This window comes from Ranitomeya variabilis, chromosome 1 (assembly GCF_051348905.1).
Source record: "Ranitomeya variabilis isolate aRanVar5 chromosome 1, aRanVar5.hap1, whole genome shotgun sequence".
NCBI classification, from domain to species: Eukaryota; Metazoa; Chordata; class Amphibia; order Anura; family Dendrobatidae; genus Ranitomeya; species Ranitomeya variabilis.
The window spans coordinates 886,760,615-886,779,335 of NC_135232.1; the positions used below are offsets into that span (position 1 = coordinate 886,760,615).

General features: G+C 42.0%; 1 protein-coding gene across 5 annotated transcripts in view; it reads left to right on the forward strand.

The window, feature by feature from the left end:
• NPNT (nephronectin) overlaps positions 1-18,721 on the forward strand; it is a 94,362-nt gene that overhangs the window by 45,595 nt on the left and 30,046 nt on the right. For 2 of the 5 annotated variants that reach the window (XM_077278331.1, XM_077278338.1), the window contains 6 exons: positions 3,686-3,778; positions 8,534-8,653; positions 9,370-9,489; positions 10,650-10,784; positions 11,016-11,138; positions 13,837-14,466. In XM_077278331.1, coding sequence (XP_077134446.1) covers positions 3,686-3,778; positions 8,534-8,653; positions 9,370-9,489; positions 10,650-10,784; positions 11,016-11,138; positions 13,837-14,466 — 1,221 coding nt within the window. The remainder of the gene's footprint in view (positions 1-3,685; positions 3,779-8,533; positions 8,654-9,369; positions 9,490-10,649; positions 10,785-11,015; positions 11,139-13,836; positions 14,467-18,721) is intronic. The other 3 variants (XM_077278347.1, XM_077278363.1, XM_077278356.1) reach the window with 2 other exon arrangements.

An 18,721-nucleotide genomic window follows, 5' to 3' on the forward strand; every position in this document is an offset into this window, starting at 1 on the left:
TTTTAATGTTGCTTAGGTATTGCTTGTAAGTATGTTCTGACCAATTATTACATAATTGAGTTGAGCAAAATGATTTGCCGGACCCTGGTCTAGCGGCCATGTCGGTGGTCCTTGGCCTCCAGGTCAGAGCAATGTGAACCTTCTACCTTCTACATTCAGCGTTCTCGTCTCTTCTTTTGGTTGCCCACATGCGTGCACTGCGCCTCAATGTAATGATAATGGCGCTGCTGCGGATGCAGGTTGCCAACTATACTTTTTATTTTTTTCTGGAAATTAGACAAACAATATTTTTTATGGACACACTGAAGAAAACATAATAAATCATTATGACTATCAGTGATGCATGTCTACAGTCCATAATTATGATATGCAGACATTAGCTGCATTCACCATGAGATGTAAAATTAGGATAATTATAGTTATAATAATCTGTATAAGTTTCTTCACCTTAAAAAAAAAATCACAGATGCATTTTTTATGGACAGGGAAAAAAGTGCCCTATTTTTACGGACTGTCCTGGAATTTCTGGACCATTGGCAACCTTGTAGGGATGTCCTAGGTAGGAGAAGATTCCCAAGGCTCTGGTCGGGTGGTTACAGAGTAACCACATGGCTGTTGGACCAGATCTTGTGAATTTTTTTGCTCAACTCTATTAAATAACAATTACAATAGAAGCTAACTGTATTGTGTTGATTAAACTTACAGAATAAACCCAATGGCAACCAATATTATATCAAGAAACGTTTGTAAGATTGCTCTTCTGTACATCCGATTACTGTATATGTTGAAAACCTGCCACAATATGGCAACTGTAAGCTAATGTTCTGTCTCTCTATTATGGAAAATCTATTGAGAAGTCATGCTGCACATCCAGCATGTAAATAAAAAACCACCAAATTATTCACCAAAAACAAAAGCACCGCGTATGTATCACAAAATCTGTAACATTGTGAATGTGAAACCAGCATAGCAGTTTTGGGAGAGTTGACATGATTGATATTTGATTATTACTCTGATAATTAGGGCTCACTACTTAGATCATTCCAGATCAGATGGCTGCTGCAAATGAACATCAATCATTCTGATCATTCTCTAAGCACTGAGTAGAGGTATTCCAGAGTTCCCATTAATGGTTAACTAGATTTTCATTTGGCTGGGCAGATTTCTGCCTATAACAATCAATCTGTACGTTAAGGCTATGTACACACGTTGCGGATTGGTGTGCGGATTTTTCCGTACAGTTTTTGCAAAATCCGCAGGTAAACCGCACTGCGGATTTTCCGCAGTTTTTGTGCGGATTCCACCTGCAGTTTTACACCTGCGGATTCCTATTATGGAACAGGCGTAAACCGCTGTGGAATCCGCACAAAGAATTGACATGCTGCGGAAAAAAACAACGCTGCTTTTCCGTGCGGTATTTTCTGCAGCATGGGCACTACGGATTTTTTTTTCCATACGTTTACATGGCACTGTACAACGCTTGGAAAACAGCTGCAGATCCGCAGTGTCAAATCCACTGCGGATCCGCAGCAAAATCCGCAACGTGTGCATATAGCCTTAGGGTATGTTTCCACGGTCAGGAAACGCTGCTTGTTTGACGCTGCGCAGAGCTGCAGCGTCAAACAAGCAGCGTCCAGATGTTCCAGCATAGTGGAGGGGATTTTATGAAATCCCGTCTCCACTATGCATGGAAACCCGCACACGGCGGCCCTGCGACTAAGGACATGCTGCGCGTCTTTTCAGATCGCAGCATGTCCGTACACCTTGCGGGGACGCAGCGTCCCCGCAAGGCATATCACAGGGCGCTATGGGAGAGAGCGATCATCCCGGATGTGAAGAGTTAACACATCCGGCATGATCGCGTCCCAGAAAGGGGGCGGGGCTTAGCGCCGAGCGGCGATACCGCCGGCCATCCTGAACGTGGAAACATACCCGTTGGGTATGTTTCCACTGTCAGGATGGCCGGCCGGATCGCCGCAGCGGCGAAGCCGCTCGGCGCTAAGCCCCGCCCCCTTTCTGGGACGCGACCATGCCGGATGTGTTAACTCTTCACCCGTAAAAATATCCAGCACTCAAGAGTTGATGCAAATAGGTTTTATTCAAATGCAATCCCAGACTTTATGTAATGTTTCGGTCCGTAACTTAGACCTTCTTCAGACGGATTGCTGTGGTATACCGATATCCAGAATGGGCAGCACGTGGAAAAGAATGTACTCCTGTGTAGAGAAGTACAGTGTTAAGTTAGTGTTAACTCTTCACATCCGGGATGATCGCTCTCTCCCATGGGGCCCTGTGATATGCCTTGCGGGGACGCTGCGTCCCCGCAAGGTGTACGGACATGCTGCGATCTGAAAAGACGCGCCGCATGTCCGGAGTCGCAGGGCCGCCGCGTGCGGGTTTCCACGCATAGTGGACACGGGATTTCATAAAATCCCCTCCACTATGCTGGAACATCTGGACGCTGCTTGTTTGACGCTGCAGCTCTGCGCAGCGTCAAACAAGCAGCGTTTCCTGACCGTGGAAACATACCCTAACTATACAGTATGCGTATTATTGGCACCATATCTCCCATTTACACAGGACCATGTTCTGTCGACAACAAGGATTCTTATGTCGGTATTAATGATCCAATTAGCAGGCCAGTAATTGGGAGTGATCGTTAGGAATGTGTGTTCACCAATTATCTGCCTGTATAAATGAACAGTAAAGAGGTTGTCCAGACATATCTTTTATATAGGTTATCATAATCAGATCGATAGGGGTCCGACACCCAGCACCCCCACCCATCAGCTGTTACCAGCTTTGCTGGCGGCCTAATATAAACATTGCTCAGGGCTGAACAGCTTAGCTCCCTTCAATGAGTATTGATCACTTCCGAGAATGGCAGATCTGCGCTTACTCCTTTATAGGGAACCTGTCATTAGATTTTCTCTATGTAGGAGGAGAAAAGGAATTCAGCACATCCATCCCGTGATGTATGAAAAATGCTCTTCTTTATTTTTAATCCATTAAAATACGATGGTAGCATTAAAAAAAGATGTGTTTCTGGTGCTCCCACCCTTAATCATAGCTGATCATATCGGTTGTGCTCAATTCCTTTTCCTCTCCCACATTGCTGTGCACACCAGCTGAACACAGCACTTACCGGTAAAGATCCTTTCAGCTGACTCTATTACCAGCAAGGAGGGTGAGCTCTTCATTTTCTTCTTTTTTATGTAATCTAAAAGCAGCATGATGTAGGGGCTGAGAGCCTGATTCCATTGATGTCTCACTTACTAGGCTGTTTGAATACAATCAGTGTTTTATCAGCAGGAGATTATCACTACAGGACTATGTTTCAAGCCTCATAGTCCATTGCTCGGTGTAACCCGCCCCAGCCACTGATTAGCAGATTTCTGTCAATGCCGCTGTACATGGAAAGCTACTAATTAGCTGTATGGCGTTTTGTAGTTTGTGTTTGTAATGTGTACTTAGGAGTCACCTTTATATAAAACCACGACTATGAGGCACTTTCTTTCTTTCTTGCACTAGGTAAATAAAGCTCTTGTGGATATTGTTTAGTACGTGTTCCTCCTATGCAGTATGTGTAAATAAGCCCTACTGTTTCATATTTTATTGGTCTCCTCATGTAATCCACAATCCACACACAAGAATTGTTGACCTTCTCTTCCTCCTTCATATGAAGATGAGCGCCTATTGACCATCCAGCCTGACTGGTACCATGAAGTGCCTGTTTTCTATCCTGTCGAATATCCGACTACAGAGTTCCCTCCCGGGGGTGAGAATATCTATTATCTACTAGGCCAGTGCACTCCTCGTTCAAGCATGGCTGTAGGAGAATGAGCAGGCCCTTTGGCAGAAGGCTGACCCTTTTAATGCAAGACTGATGGCTTTGCCTTGAAGACCAGACTTTCAAAGGCATGCAAGTGAAATATGGAATGCAAGAACCTTCCTTTCCTGAGAATGACCTCTTTTCTGTATCTATTCTGTCCAGCCTGCCTATTCCTACAGCACAATCTCTTATTCACTTTCACTTTAATACAGAACTGTAATTTTAACGGGAATCTGTCAGCAAGTTAATGCCACCTAATCCGAGAGCAGCATGATGTAGAGACAGACACCCTGATTCCAGCGATGTGTCACTTACAGGGCTAATTGCAGTAGTTTGGGTAAAATCACTTCTATCAGCAGGAGATTATCACTAGAGGACTACCTGCTACCATGTAGTTCTCCATATTCCTGAGCTCTGTATTATCTTGCACTACCACTTTCTGCCTATGCAGATTGTAGACAGAAAGCTGTCAATCAATGATTTGGGCAGAATAATTAAGAGCTCTGAATTTAGAGAACTGGTAGATCTGCAGCCAATAAAACAATGATTTTATAAAAATGACAGCAAGCAGCATATTAAGTGACATATTGCTGGAAACAGGGTCTCTGCCACTTCATCAGTCTGCACTCAGATGGGGTAGCAAAACCTGGTTATAGGTTCCCTTTATGGCCCCCCCAAGCAATTAAAGTCATTTGATATGGCTGATTTCGACCATGCTGTTTTGGTGAAAGCAGGAACAGTTTTAGACAAAGTGGGGCCCTAGGCAAAAGTTTAAAGTGGGGCCCCAAAAGCTCACATAATGCACCATCACACAGAAACATTTCTGATGTATTTAGAAGCTCTAAGTTCAGGCCGGTAAACGAGCGTGATCGACAATATGGAAGTCGTTCAATGCTTGTTTCCCGGCCTCTATAGGGTATGTGCACATGTTCAGTAATTGGTAGCGCTTAGGACGCAGCACATATCCGCTGCGTCCAAGGCGCTGCCGGCTATTGAACGCAGGTGAATCAACATGTGCTAATTGAACTGAGCGAATTCACCACATCCATTACATTGTATGGGTGAGCTGTGGGCATCTGTGCACACATAGTGGGCATGAGATTTCTTGAAATCCCATCCAATATGCTGTAACACTGTAACATCTGGACGCTGCACACTGTATACAGTGTCCAACCCGCATCGTTTACTGACCGTGTGCACCTACCCTTACTCCAGCTGAGGAAGAATGATTGGTACAGATAGTCCTCGATACAGTATAATGCAGGTCCCATATAGTACATATAGTAAAATGCACTCCCCATGGTCCTTGATAAAGTATAATGCAGCCCCCCTCATAGAGTATAATGTAGTCCCTTCATAGACCATAATGCAGCCACCTCAGAGTATAATGCAGCCCCACACACAGTATAATGCAGCCCCCCAGAGAATAAAGCAGCCCCCTCAGAGTATAATGCAGTCCCACACACAGTATAATGCAGTCCCCCACACAGTATAATTCAGCCCCCCACAAATACACACATACAGTATAGTGCAACCACACACACACAGTATAATGCAGTGCCCTAAGAGTATAATGCAGCCCCCTAAGAGTATAATGCAGCACCCTCAGAGTATTATGCAACCCCTAAGGGTATAATGCAGCCCCCCAGAGTATAAAGCAGTCCCCTCAGAGTATAATGCAACCCCACACACACAATATAATTCAGCCCCCTCCACAAACACACCGTATAGGCAGCCCCCCACACACTCTATAATGCAGCCCCCCACACAGTATAGTGCAGTAACCACACACTCAGTATAGTGTAGCCCCCACACACAGTATAGTACAGCCCCTACAACCAGTATAGTGCAACCCCCCCACACACAGTATAATGCAGACCCCCACACAGTATAATGCAGCCCCCAACACAGTATAATGCAGCCCCCCCACACACAGTAGTGCAGTCCCCCCACACAGTGTAGTGCAGCAGACACACACAACACAGTATAGTGCAGTACCCCCACACACGGTTTCGTGCAGCAGACACACACAATACTTACCTCTCCTCCTCATTCCCTTGATGCTCTGCCTTCTGCAGAGCATCTCAGCGTCTCATCAGCTCCCCTGCTGGTACATGCTGAGTCAGAGGGGGAGTGATGGGAGAGGGAGCGTCACATGACGCTCTGTCCTCCATCGCTGCTTTCAACTGAATGAATGTGGGGGGTGCGGTGCCGGCTCCTCTTACTCAGGGGGCCCATAGCAGCCTTGTGGGGTGCCACCATTAGCGGCACGCCACTGGCTGGGGGCCCCTGGATAAGCGGGGGGCCCTAGGCGACTGCCTGTTCTGCCTGCCCCCAACTCCTGCCCTGAGTGAAATGAATGATCATTATATGGGGGAAATAGGGATCAGGAGGTTGGAATTCAATAGCACAATCACTTTTTTGGGGGGGAGATAAGCCGTGCTAGATGATTCTGGCTGTGGCTCCAGGGTTGCCAGCCGTCCAGAAATTCCAGGATTTAAGGTGTCCGTGATTTTTTTGGAGCTAAAGAAACTTATACAGATTCTTTTGTCTGTAATTATCATTTTGCAGTTTACAGTGAATGCAGCTGATGTCTTCATATCAGAATTATGGGCTGGAGACATCTATCACTTATAATCATTAATGATTTGTTGTGTTGTTCCAATATGTCCATAAAAAATATTGTTTGTGATTTTTTTTGAGCAGCTGTCCAGAAAAAAAACAAAAACTTGAAGTTGGCAACCTTGTGTGACTCTCGCATCCCTGGGTATAGGGGGTCCGGAGGGATAGCTGTCAGCCAAGCGATAGTTCTAATGTTTATGGCCAGCTTTAGACCACTGTGACCATAGTTCATAGGACAATGTTGTTCTACCAATGTGTGGGCATCCACTTGTGTTCAGGGTGGAACCATTTAGATCACGACATTTTCTTAAAGTATCACGCCCAATTTTTATAGAAGACAATCCTTTATCTTAAATATAATTTCTGGATCACCTCTGCGCTCCGCACTGTAGTTCTTGTATGTGCCTGTGCTTTTCTGCTCTCTTCACCTAAAGCACCTTTTCTGGCTGAACACCAAACTTCATGGGAGAAACTTGACTTTTCTGTGCATTTCCCATGTGCGGCATGCTAATGTGTTCAACTGATGAATCTACAATATGTGGACATATAATATCAATCACTTTTGGGTCGATTATAGTTACATAGTTTGTCACATGTCATGATGATTCCTGCTGCCTACCTAGTGAATATATGCTCCTGGGAGAAGAAAGAAAAGACCTGTGCAAACCTATTCAGTTCACTTCAAGTTCCAGGTCACATATATGCTTGATTGGGTTATCAGTTTATGGCTATAGAGGCAACCATGACAATTGGTCAATTTGTAACTTATGTTTTCATTCCCTACCTCTAAACCTTGCACACAACCAAGATAATTGTCCATCAAGCCATTAGTCTGCCAATGGTTATGTTCCCTAACGCTCCCCGACGTTTATACTATTACTGCCCTGGTGTAATAGTACAAGCGGATTCCGAAGGAATGTGTGGCCAGTACAGTACATTGGCAGATGACTTATTCCTTCCAAAGTCCCTACTGAGAGACCTAGGGGGCACTCATTATTGGTGGAAGAAAGGCGATTCCGGCAGCTAAACAAGAAAGGGTTCTTTACAGTTAGAGCAGTCAGACTGTGGAATGCCCGACCACAAGAGGTAGTAATGGCAGACACTATAACAGCTTTTAAGAAAGGGCTGGACGATTTCCTTGATAGACATAACATTGTGGGTTATTGTTAAATTAGTGACAAAATATACAATTGGTGGAGAAAGGTTGAACTTGATGAACCCAGGTCTTTTTTCAACCTACATAACAATGTAATTATGAGATTTGGAGAAGAAGGTGCTGATAAATATAATTTTACACTCTACACTTTTGCAATAATTTTTTTTATGTAAAAAGAAAAAGGAAAAAAATCTGCATTTAGTACTTGATTAAAAATACAATGCTGTTTTGTGTCTACAGCTCCTTTACAGACCTATGTGTCTCCATTATTACGGACCACAGACAGTCTAATTATGTAGTCATTCACCTTTGCATTTATCATCCTCTCCTCTCAAACTGGAAAGTAGGCTAGCGAAGACACATGGTAAGGACTCGGAGTGTGGGAATGGAGAATCTAGGAGTTTAGTACAAGTCTGTGTCCATGGACACACATAGGCCTGCAGAGGAGCAGCACACTAAATGGTAGATTTTCAATAAAGACTATTTGTGAAGCTGTTTAAAAAAAACCAAAACAATTATTTGTAAAAGTCTGCATATCCTCTAGATATATTGAAGTATGTATCCATGCTGTGTAGCTATGAAATCGCTCCATTTCATGAGGCTGAAGGTACCGATCGCAGTGCTTTAGAATGGGTGATTGAGTAATGCCCTCATATACATTGATAGTAATGAGTGGAGGTTTTATCTCACAGGACAGTGCAATAGGTTTTTAGGAGGTTTCTTGGTTCTAGGAGTAAAGAAGTGACCAAATAGTGGCACACATCCACATGGAGAACATTGTATCATTCTCAGGCTCCACTAAGGACATGCTAGCCACGCACATGGTAATTGTTCCTCTGCTCCAGTCCTGTAGAGATACGTCATTACAACATGCCGACATATTTAAGATTTTCAAAATGAAAAAAGTATTTTACTCCATACAGATCTAAATGAATGTGGACTGAAGCCTCGACCGTGCAAGTACCGCTGCATGAATACATTTGGGAGCTACAAGTGCTATTGTCTGAACGGATACATGATGATGCCCGATGGAACGTGTTCAAGTATGTCCGTTCTCTGCCTCGCATTGTTATGCCCTCATTAGTGGCTGCTGATCTATTGAAATGTATGACCGCTGGCATTGATCTCTGTTCTTCTTGTTCCCATTCTGCAAACACTACAAATGGGTCTGCTTGTGCTCACATGAAGTCACTTTTGTAAATGCTTGTACCAACTAAAATGGCAGGTTTTAAGTAAAGGGAGAGATCCATTTTTTTGGTCTCTATAGCTGTTAGCAAACTACTTATGCACAGTAGATAGCTGTCGGCTAGAAGACCATTCAGCTGACCAGTATCTCTCCTGCCTCTCGCTGGAACGCTCAGTTCGGCCACGTGCCCCTGTGTTGTATCTGACAGCGGCATATATCCATGGAGAGCAAAAGGGTATGTAGTGGGGGAGTCGGGCGGACCCCACGCACATCAGACTGTCTAACGATCATCGTGCCGGTAGCGGCAGGCTCAGCTGACATTTGTGCAATGTGTAGAGGGCTCTACTGGATGCCTTTTGATCGCTCAGCACTGGAGCCACTGACAACCCCAGTAATAACAGTTTTATAGATAAGCGCCAATACTTTTGAAGTGAATAATTCATCTGGTAATGGGGGCAGGTCTAGTAGTGACCATAGACTTAGTAACTGATCCTAGGAATATTACATGTATACTTGTACTACTACTATTATGAGTAATAATAAATTATAAACATGATATAAATCTTCCTCCAGATGCACATACCTGCTCTATGGCAAACTGCCAATACGGATGTGATGTTGTAAAAGGAGAGGTCCGATGCCGCTGTCCTTCTCCTGGTTTGCAGTTAGGAGCAGATGGCAGGACATGTGTGGGTAAGTGGTACCCAACATTCACTCAGTAATCGGTAATCTACCTAGATTTTCTCCAGGCTTCAGAATCCATACTTGTGAAAATAAAATGTTAATGACCTGGGTGTGATTGGAGATTTTGGGTGTTGGCATGGCTATAGGGAAACTAACAATAGTGCTATACAAATCATGATATTAACCAGATATCAGATTAAATTGACATTATTATCCTAACATGTGCAGTAGTTCTTTCCCGTTGACCTAGCAGCAGTCCATTCATCTAGCAATGTATGATCCGGCCTGATTTGGCAATGGAGCTGATAATCTGGCCAATAAAAATGCTGATGTTCACCAGAATAGGCAAAAGATCTGTCGTTCTGTGGCCATAGTAAAGCACTCATACCCGTTAGATAAATGTTGGCTGAATATGCTGATTTAGACAGGATTAATCGACCACTTATTGTGTCCAGGGGGTAAAAAGATGTTGAAATCCAATATGTCCGGCCCATCTTTTGGCTTGGGCTTAGTAGCAGACACAGCTGCCTAGTAGCATGCATTGTTCTCCTGGTATTTGCATATTCTGGTTTCCTTCCACACCCAAAAAAATACAGATTGGTTAATGAGCTCTTTATGAAGTTGGTCCTAATGAGTATGTGCCTAAAATGTCTATACTGCTCTGCGAAATATGTCCGCACTATATACAGGTGGGACAACATAGTGTCCAGCAGTCTGATTGAGGTTACTTCTGCATTGGGGTTGTGTCGTAATGTCACTGCAAACACTTTCATTGGTTACTAAATGTAAAAAGAAAAAAGGGAACCTGTCCTTTCCCCTGATATTCCTGTTTTGGAGCACCTCTTTCTATAACTATTTTGTGCCGTTTTTTGTTAATCCTTGTAGAAATGTGTGTGTAAATTGACCATTGGGTGTTACCCATTTGGGGTTGTTCTTACAAATTCTGGCACAGTTCGCTCACTGCTAACAGTGTCTGACTTTGTATCCATAAATATTCAGGTGGATAGCAGAGGACCAGGACAGGTTCAGACCTATAAGAAAGGATTCTCCCAAAGCACTTTTTCACAGACCAGTAATACCAGATATCATTTTGGAACATTAATTTCCACAGTATCCATTCTTTTATGTAAGACACTAATGTGCATTTTTCCGTAATGTCTCTTTGCTAGATGTTGATGAGTGCACAACAGGAAAGGCTGTATGTCCACGATTTAGGAAGTGTGTAAACACGTTTGGAAGCTATATTTGCAAATGCTATCCTGGATATGACTTAATCCATGCGCATGGGAAATACCAGTGCTTCGGTAAGTTCAAGCTTTTTATATAGGGCACTTGTGTTTGCCCAATATCACTGACACCAATGGACGCCGGTACTTTGATAATGTATGCAATAAATAAGTATTCATTTACAGAAAAGACTGCCAAGGTTAGTAACACCACAGAAAATGAGAGGATGGGATATACTCCAGTTTAGGCCATTTCTCTAGTTATTGCCGATGTAACTCTTGTATACCTATTTTTATATCTATGGACAGATATTGATGAGTGTTACACTGGGGACTATCAATGCAGTAACTATGCAAGATGCTACAACACCCAAGGATCCTACAAGTGCAAGTGCAATGAAGGCTACCGGGGCAGTGGAGCTGACTGCACACGTATGTTATTTAAGAGTTCAGGCTGTTATCTTGTATATTTCTGTAGATGTGCAATGCATTATTATGCTTTAAGCAGGATAAAGAGGTTATTAACCATTACCGGGAGAATAGCAGTATGGGATGGTAAAGACAGTGCATTATTTCGTTGAATCAGACATATACGACACATTTTACTTGTACTGTTCTCCAACCAGTGTCAGGGCAATGTCTCCGATTCCCTGCGGGTTACATCTGCAGATACTATAGGGCACTACTGGTAACAGAAAAATTATCAAAACACTTTGTACCAGGCTCAAAACCATATCACTGGAAGATAACAGTAAAGTGTCTTGTCACGTGGGTATATCTTTTATAGGCTTTTTTGTTTTATTTTTGCTTGTGTCATTCAGATTAGGTTCTTTAGAAGGACGTAGATCTGGGGATTTATTCTGACGGAATATAGGCTGAACTGGATGGACAAATGTCTTTTTTGGGCCTTGCTAACTATGTTGCTATGTTAGATGTCTATTTTTCACGTACAAGTTCCATCTGTACTTCCACAGATAGACCACTTACCTAGTATAGTCCATGGGGCTTTTCTCGAGACACAGGGCCAGCGTCAGCACCCGGTGCACCCGGGCGAGTGCCGGGGCCCTGAGCAGGTGGGGAGGCCCAATTGCTGTCGGGGACACCGGTGCGCTATGGGGGCCCGGTTGCTCAGAGCCCCAGTGTAATTTATACAATGTGATTTTCTGGATTTTATTTTTTATATTCTATCTCACAATGTTAAAATTAACCTGCCCTTAAAATTATAGACTGTTCATGTCTTTGTCAGTGAACAAACTTACAAAATCAGCAAGGGATCAAATAATTATTTCCTTCACTTTATATCGGGCCCATTATACTGTATGGAGCAAAATATGGGGCTCATTATACTGTATGGAGCAATATATGGTGCTCCTTATACTGTATGGAGCAATATATGGATCTCATTATTCTGTATGGAGCAATATACAGGGTCCATTATTTTGTATGGAGCAATATATAGGGCTCAGTATTCTGTAAGGAGCAATATATGGGGTCCATTATTTTGTATAGCGCAATATATGGTGTTCATATTGTATGGAGCAATATATGAGGTCCATTATTTTGCATGGAGCAATATATGGGGCTCAGTATTCTGTATGGAGCAATATATGAGGTCCATTATTTTGTATGGGTCACATTATACTGTATGGGGCAAGATATGGGGTCATTATTTTGTATGGAGTAATATATGGGGTTCATTATACTGAGTGGAGCATTATATGGGGTCCATTATTTTGTATGAAATAATTTGTGGGGTCCATTATACTGAATGGAGCAATATATGGGGCTCATTATTCTGTATGGAGCAATATACAAGGTCCATTATTTTGTATGGAGCAATATATATGGCTCAGTATTCTGTATGGAACATTATATGGGGTCCATTATTTTGTATAGAGCAATATATAGGGCTCATTATATTGTATGGAGCAATATATGGGATCCACTATTTTGCATGGAGCAATATATGGGGCTCAGTATTCTGTATGGAGCAATATATGGGGCTCATTATTCTGTATGGAGTAATATATGGGGCTCATTATACTGAGTGGAGCATTATATGGGGTCCATTATTTTGTATGGAGCAATATGTAGGGCCCATTATACTGAATGGAGCAATATATGGGGCTCAGTGTACTGTAAAGAGCAATATATAGGTCTCGTTATATACTGTATGGAGAAATATATGGGGCTCATTATTCTGTGTGGAGCACTAGGATGCCAACCATGTGCTGTACGTTTTTCACCAACTGCTAGATAAGAGAAAATGGAGAAATATTTCTTTTGTTTTTTCATAGCCAAGAAAAACTGATGGACCAACCTTGGATATAACTGTAATGAAACTCTGAACAAAATTACCGGGGAAGTTAGGACAATTTTTTTCATACATGAAAAAATGGACCTCTGAATGTGCGTTTTGCTATGTTTATATGTGCTATGGCAGAAAGCAAGGGTGGGACAAGATTTACCAAGCTAAATATTCCAAATTTAGTGAGCAATTTCCTCCCAAAAATTATCATACATGCCTTGTACCGTGGATTGGAAAGGAACGTGCTTTAAAATGTGACACACTGCTCCATAATTTCCCATATTTTAAGACCACCTAGTCTATTCTGTCCCACTGAATTTTTAAAAATAACTTGGCTCTTAATGCATTTTACTTGAAAAGAATTGTTTACTATACATGTAGCTCGATGATATGATGTCATTTCTACAGAACTTTACTTCTAAGTAGTCGGGTTGGGGCTCACCTCCATGGCTACTTTAATTGTAAAGATAACTTTATTTAAAGGGAACTTTCTTGCATATAATTATATAAAGCACTTAATCTTTCTTTGAAGAGCAAGCAATATCTTTAAATGGGCTAGAAGTTTATGTTATAAAATACATGTTATCATTGTGTTTTACTTCTACATTGAAATTAAATACACATGAAAACTTTGAACCATTTTAACGTACTAACATACTGATAGATTTCATTTTGAAGCTGCATAGCCTTCTGGTGTGTTTATAGTGTATATTTCGTTTAGAATATTTTTTGATGACTGGAGAAAAAGTATTCGATATTCCTATGTACTGCATTAGTAATATAGAGATGGTAGATAATGCTATGTTGTTTTTTTTCCTACAGCTATTCCCCGTGTGATGATTGATCCACTAGGGCCACATAATTTTCTACCAGGTAACGATAATATGAGAAACATAATTAAAGGAAATGGCAGCACATTAAGTGGTAGTGAAGGAAGCAGCAACAGGATCCCAGAATTTGGCTCCAGACATCCTAAGTGGCCTCCCTCACCCTCTATTACAGCAAAGCCTCAACCAAAGACACCCAAGCCCACAAGTAGGCCAGCTCCACCTGTAACACGGCCACCTAATCCTGTAACAAGGCCAGCACCAAAGCCAGTAACTAGGCCTCCGCAGCCAGCAACAAGGCCTCCACAGCCAGCAACAAGGCCTCCACAGCCAGCAACAAGGCCTCCACAGCCAGCAACAAGGCCACCACAGCCAGCAACAAGGCCACCACAGCCAGCAACAAGGCCACCACAGCCAGCAACAAGGCCACCACAACCAGCAACAAGACCACCACAGCCAGCAACAAGGCCGCCTCAACCAGTTACAAGACCACCTCAACCACCAGCGAAGCCACCAACACCCAAATCACCAATAGTTGTTACAACAGACCCTCATCAGTTCTCAACCAAGATACCAGACAATAATAGGATCGAGGACCAAGGAAAACAAAGAGGAGATGTGTTTAGTAAGTCTTTTCAGGACATTTCTTTTTTTAAGTTATGGTCTATAAATGTTATATGCAGGACAAGTCATCTTCTAAGCAGTATAAATAATGGGTGCTCTGCTGTATTAGGTACTGTGCCCGTGCAGTCTGTTCTGATAGTGCTCTCACCGAATTACATGGGCATTACAGCCCCTTACCTTTCAATAGGAACACTATCAGAACAACTTTGAGATTCGTGATTCCCTGTTTTAAGACACAAGGACATGACACAGTGCACTTTTCTTATGTGATCAGTGTGGACAGCATCTACTGATGCATTCTATCCCAAAAAATACCCAAAGGAAACCTTATGAATTCAATTTTTAATTGAACCTATAATATTTGTCATGGCTAAACCGAAGCCATAATGCCAATAATCAGAGCCTTATAGGGCGATTGTCAGCACAGAATGACAGATCAAACCAAACACAGGCATTCCCAATTAGTCTATGAAGATATTAAATATCGTTGGAAACCACTTTTGATAGAGAAGTGAATTTTGGGGGGTGAATATCAAGAGTTAAAGGTAGTCGGTCAACACAAAACCAAGAAAAGGGGCTCGGTACACCCTTGGTATAGCCAAACAGTTTACTTCACCTTCTCTCCTACTTGTATTCCATCTACCTCCATGCACCGTCTGCTCAATTACCACCTCTGGTTTAACAATACCCAGATGAGGGTAGAAATAGATGTGAAAAAGTAGTTGAGAAGGTGCACTGAACTGTTTAGCAATAGACAAGCGTGCAACAAGCGCCTTTGTTGGTTTGAACAGTCATTTTGTGCTGACGGACTTTACTATCTCTGATATTTACCCCAAAACGTTTTCTTCTCTAGTTAAAGGTGGTTTCCATCAATAGGGAGGCTAATTGTAGGCAAATCACTCGGGATCTCACTACTGAGGCCTCTACCACTTACTAAAATAAGGACCTCAAGCCACCCGTTGTTCCTCAGTGCGCTCCCTACAGTGAGTGATGTGGAGGTCCTAGTGTTCGGGTTCATGTTTATTGGGGAAAATTCCCTTTAATAATATACTGTACAAAGCTTTCTGTATCTTTCTCTCTCCAATATAGTTTTCATTGAGATTTGTATTAAGCTGCAAAATAATGGATATTGCCACACTACAGGTATTACCTCGCTACCTGCCCTGGTTACTTACAAATGTTCCTATTACAAGATATTACAAGACGAGATATTCTTCTTTGACAAAAATGATTAGCTATAACCAACAGAAAAAATTGTAGACCACATTATCTAGCATTACATTATCCAAGGCTCTCACATATATATAAAAGGGACTTTTATTTAAAACTGAGTTAGAGCAATATGATATGGCAGATATTTAGCGTCAGGAAGAGCCAATGTTAAATAGCCCATTAATAGACGTTTCCCTGGTGGTTTGCCAGGTTCAATTGGTACATACCAGGAATGCCATTCTCATTCAGCCTTGAGCTGGATTGCTTCACAGGCCATTCAGCCTCCTTTATTAATTATTATTGCTGGCTACAGTACCAAGAACCTCTTTGAATTGCATAACATTGCTGAGTAAATTTCACTAGACTGTGACCAAAGGTGGCTTAAGGCAAATTACAACCCACATAACGATGCTCGGTGGTTGAACTCTGGAATACACAACACGGTGTGTGCATTGGATATTGGTGAGAACGTAGCTCCTGCACCTCGAGGATGAACGGCTTATGTTTATCTTCCTTTAGAGGGCCAAGACAACTAGCGTTTCATAGATCCTATCCGACACTCCTCATCTCTGCAAGTCATCTTTCTCTTTTCTAAGATAATGGGATAATACACATCATATTTTTTTATTATAAAGGTCTGTTCACATCTACATTGGAGATTCTGTTTGGAACCTTTGGCGCAGACTTGGCCAAAAATACTAGACGATATAGTACAGCATGCTGCACCATTTTCTCTCATTTAAAGAATATACACCATAACAGATACCTAATGCAACCCATTATAGTCAATGGGATCCATTGGGCACTGCTGATGTCTGTCATGAGATGGTTCCAACACTGACATTATTTTCAATGCTAAGATGGATCAAACATCTATTATGTGGCCAATTGATGGACCTTCTCTCTTCGAGTCATTATATTTATATCTGGTCATCTAATGACACTGACAAGAGCCACAAGGAAAATGGTCTTTCTTATTTGTGGCTATATCTGAGTGGATGGACAAGTAAGCAGAAATAAAAGTGCATCCCTGCCCAGTTGATTCCATGTATCACGCCTGATATCCCACTGACCATTTAATGAAAGAAATCAATCAGATGGTACTCTTGAAAGGGAATGTGTCCAGAGGTTTTTGCTATGGAAACTGAGAGCAGCATTATGTAGGGATAGAGAGCCTGATTCCAGCAATGTATCGCTTACTGTTCTGCTTGCTGACTCAGGAAGTCCTAGAAATAACGGTGCGTGTGTTTTCACTCTCAATTCTAAATGAGATGTATTGTTAATATTTAAATTACTGATATTGATTGGGAAGACCTGCTAGCTTTTGAAGGCATTCATCTTATTTTTTCATTTACTTTGGCTTAAATATCTTCCTCCAGGGGTGTAACTACAACAGGTTCAGGGGTTGCAATCGCACCCGGGCCCTGGAGCCTAGGCGGCCCTAAAAGTCCCTTTGGCCTATAGAAAAAGACTATTGCTATTAAAGATTTAAAATATTTGGGGGCCCCGTTGGAGCTTTCGCATCGGGGCCCATGAGTTTCAAGTTACGCCACTGTCTTCCTCCCTGGTAAGGATATGGCCGATCGCCAATCTCAATCTCTTACCCTTTGAATGGAATGCAAAACAAAATGCAGAGCAACTGAAGGATAACATGTAGATGACCAGAGATGTATTGATGAGGGCCTCATCCGGCGTACATGGTGGCTTATGTCAAGCAAGAATTCTGTGTTCATTTGGAACACATACAAAAATGATTGTAAAGCTAGCAATATAAATTGTGTCATCCCACCTGTATTGCTATTAAACTATCCAGGTTTAGGTTTTTAGTTTTGTTTTATTGGTTCTCATCTATTTTATCTTATCTATCAAGGATTGACACTATTGCTAAAACAATGGACCAGAACTTATGCACTTGTGTTATTATTAGGGTGTGTTGGTATGAAGGAGACTGACTGAAATCCTAAGATTCAAATCCATATTAATATATCTAAGTTTCACTCAGTCTACCGCTGACTTCAAGGCTTAAAGTAGCCATGCACGGTAGATGAATTTGTAACGTGGCGCGGAAAGATAGCCGTGGGTGAGGTACTTGTCTTTTACACTCTAGGACGCTATATCAAGATGGGGGTCTTGGCTAGGTGTGTGGACTTTGTCTACGGGGGTACTACGCCCTTTCAGGACCCTTGATGCTGGATGACTTTGGCTGGCCAAGACCAGATATTGAAAAGTTCAATGAGGGAGACCACCAGTCAACCATAAACATCTTTTTACTGAAAAGTAACTTGGTGGGAATTGTACAATATGCACAACATGTACAATAGATAGCGAGTGCATAACTTCACAAATGTTTCCTTTACAACATGGAGCATCTTCACATCCTGTCTCTCTATCTCTTCTAGACTTACTTGCTTCTGTCAAAATTTGAATAAACTTTGTGGGCATACTTAAAATCACTCTGGGGGGACACTGGAGTATATTTAGCAAAAAAAGTGTGACTTTTAAATAGTTGCAATTGATAAATTACATAAAAAAGTCTGTGATCTCCATCGCCTTCAATGACGAACATAAACGAAACAGGCAAACTCATATAAAATAGGCTTCAAAATAAAGAAGAATTTGGCACAAATCAAAAACAGATGTAAACCACCCAAACCTAGATAAAAAGTATAAATCCCTTTGTGCTGTATTGTACTGTCTATAAACATACTTTAGGATTATGGCTATCCAAATTCTAACACAGAAAAAGCGATAGAGCTTGAAATATGACACACAGATCTACATCTCTAGATATCACCTCCCTACTAACCAGAATCCCACAATGTCTGTCCACTATTTCTTTCTTCTTCTCCACTAGATTTCTAAAACTTAATATGGACAAAACAGAATTTATCATCTTTCCCCCATCTCACTCGACCCACCCAACAGACCTATCCATTAAAGTAAAAGACTGCTCACTCTCCCCAGTCCCTCAAGCTCGCTGCCACGGGGTAATCCCGATCATGATCTCTCCTTCAAACCACATATACAAGCCCTCTCCACTTCCT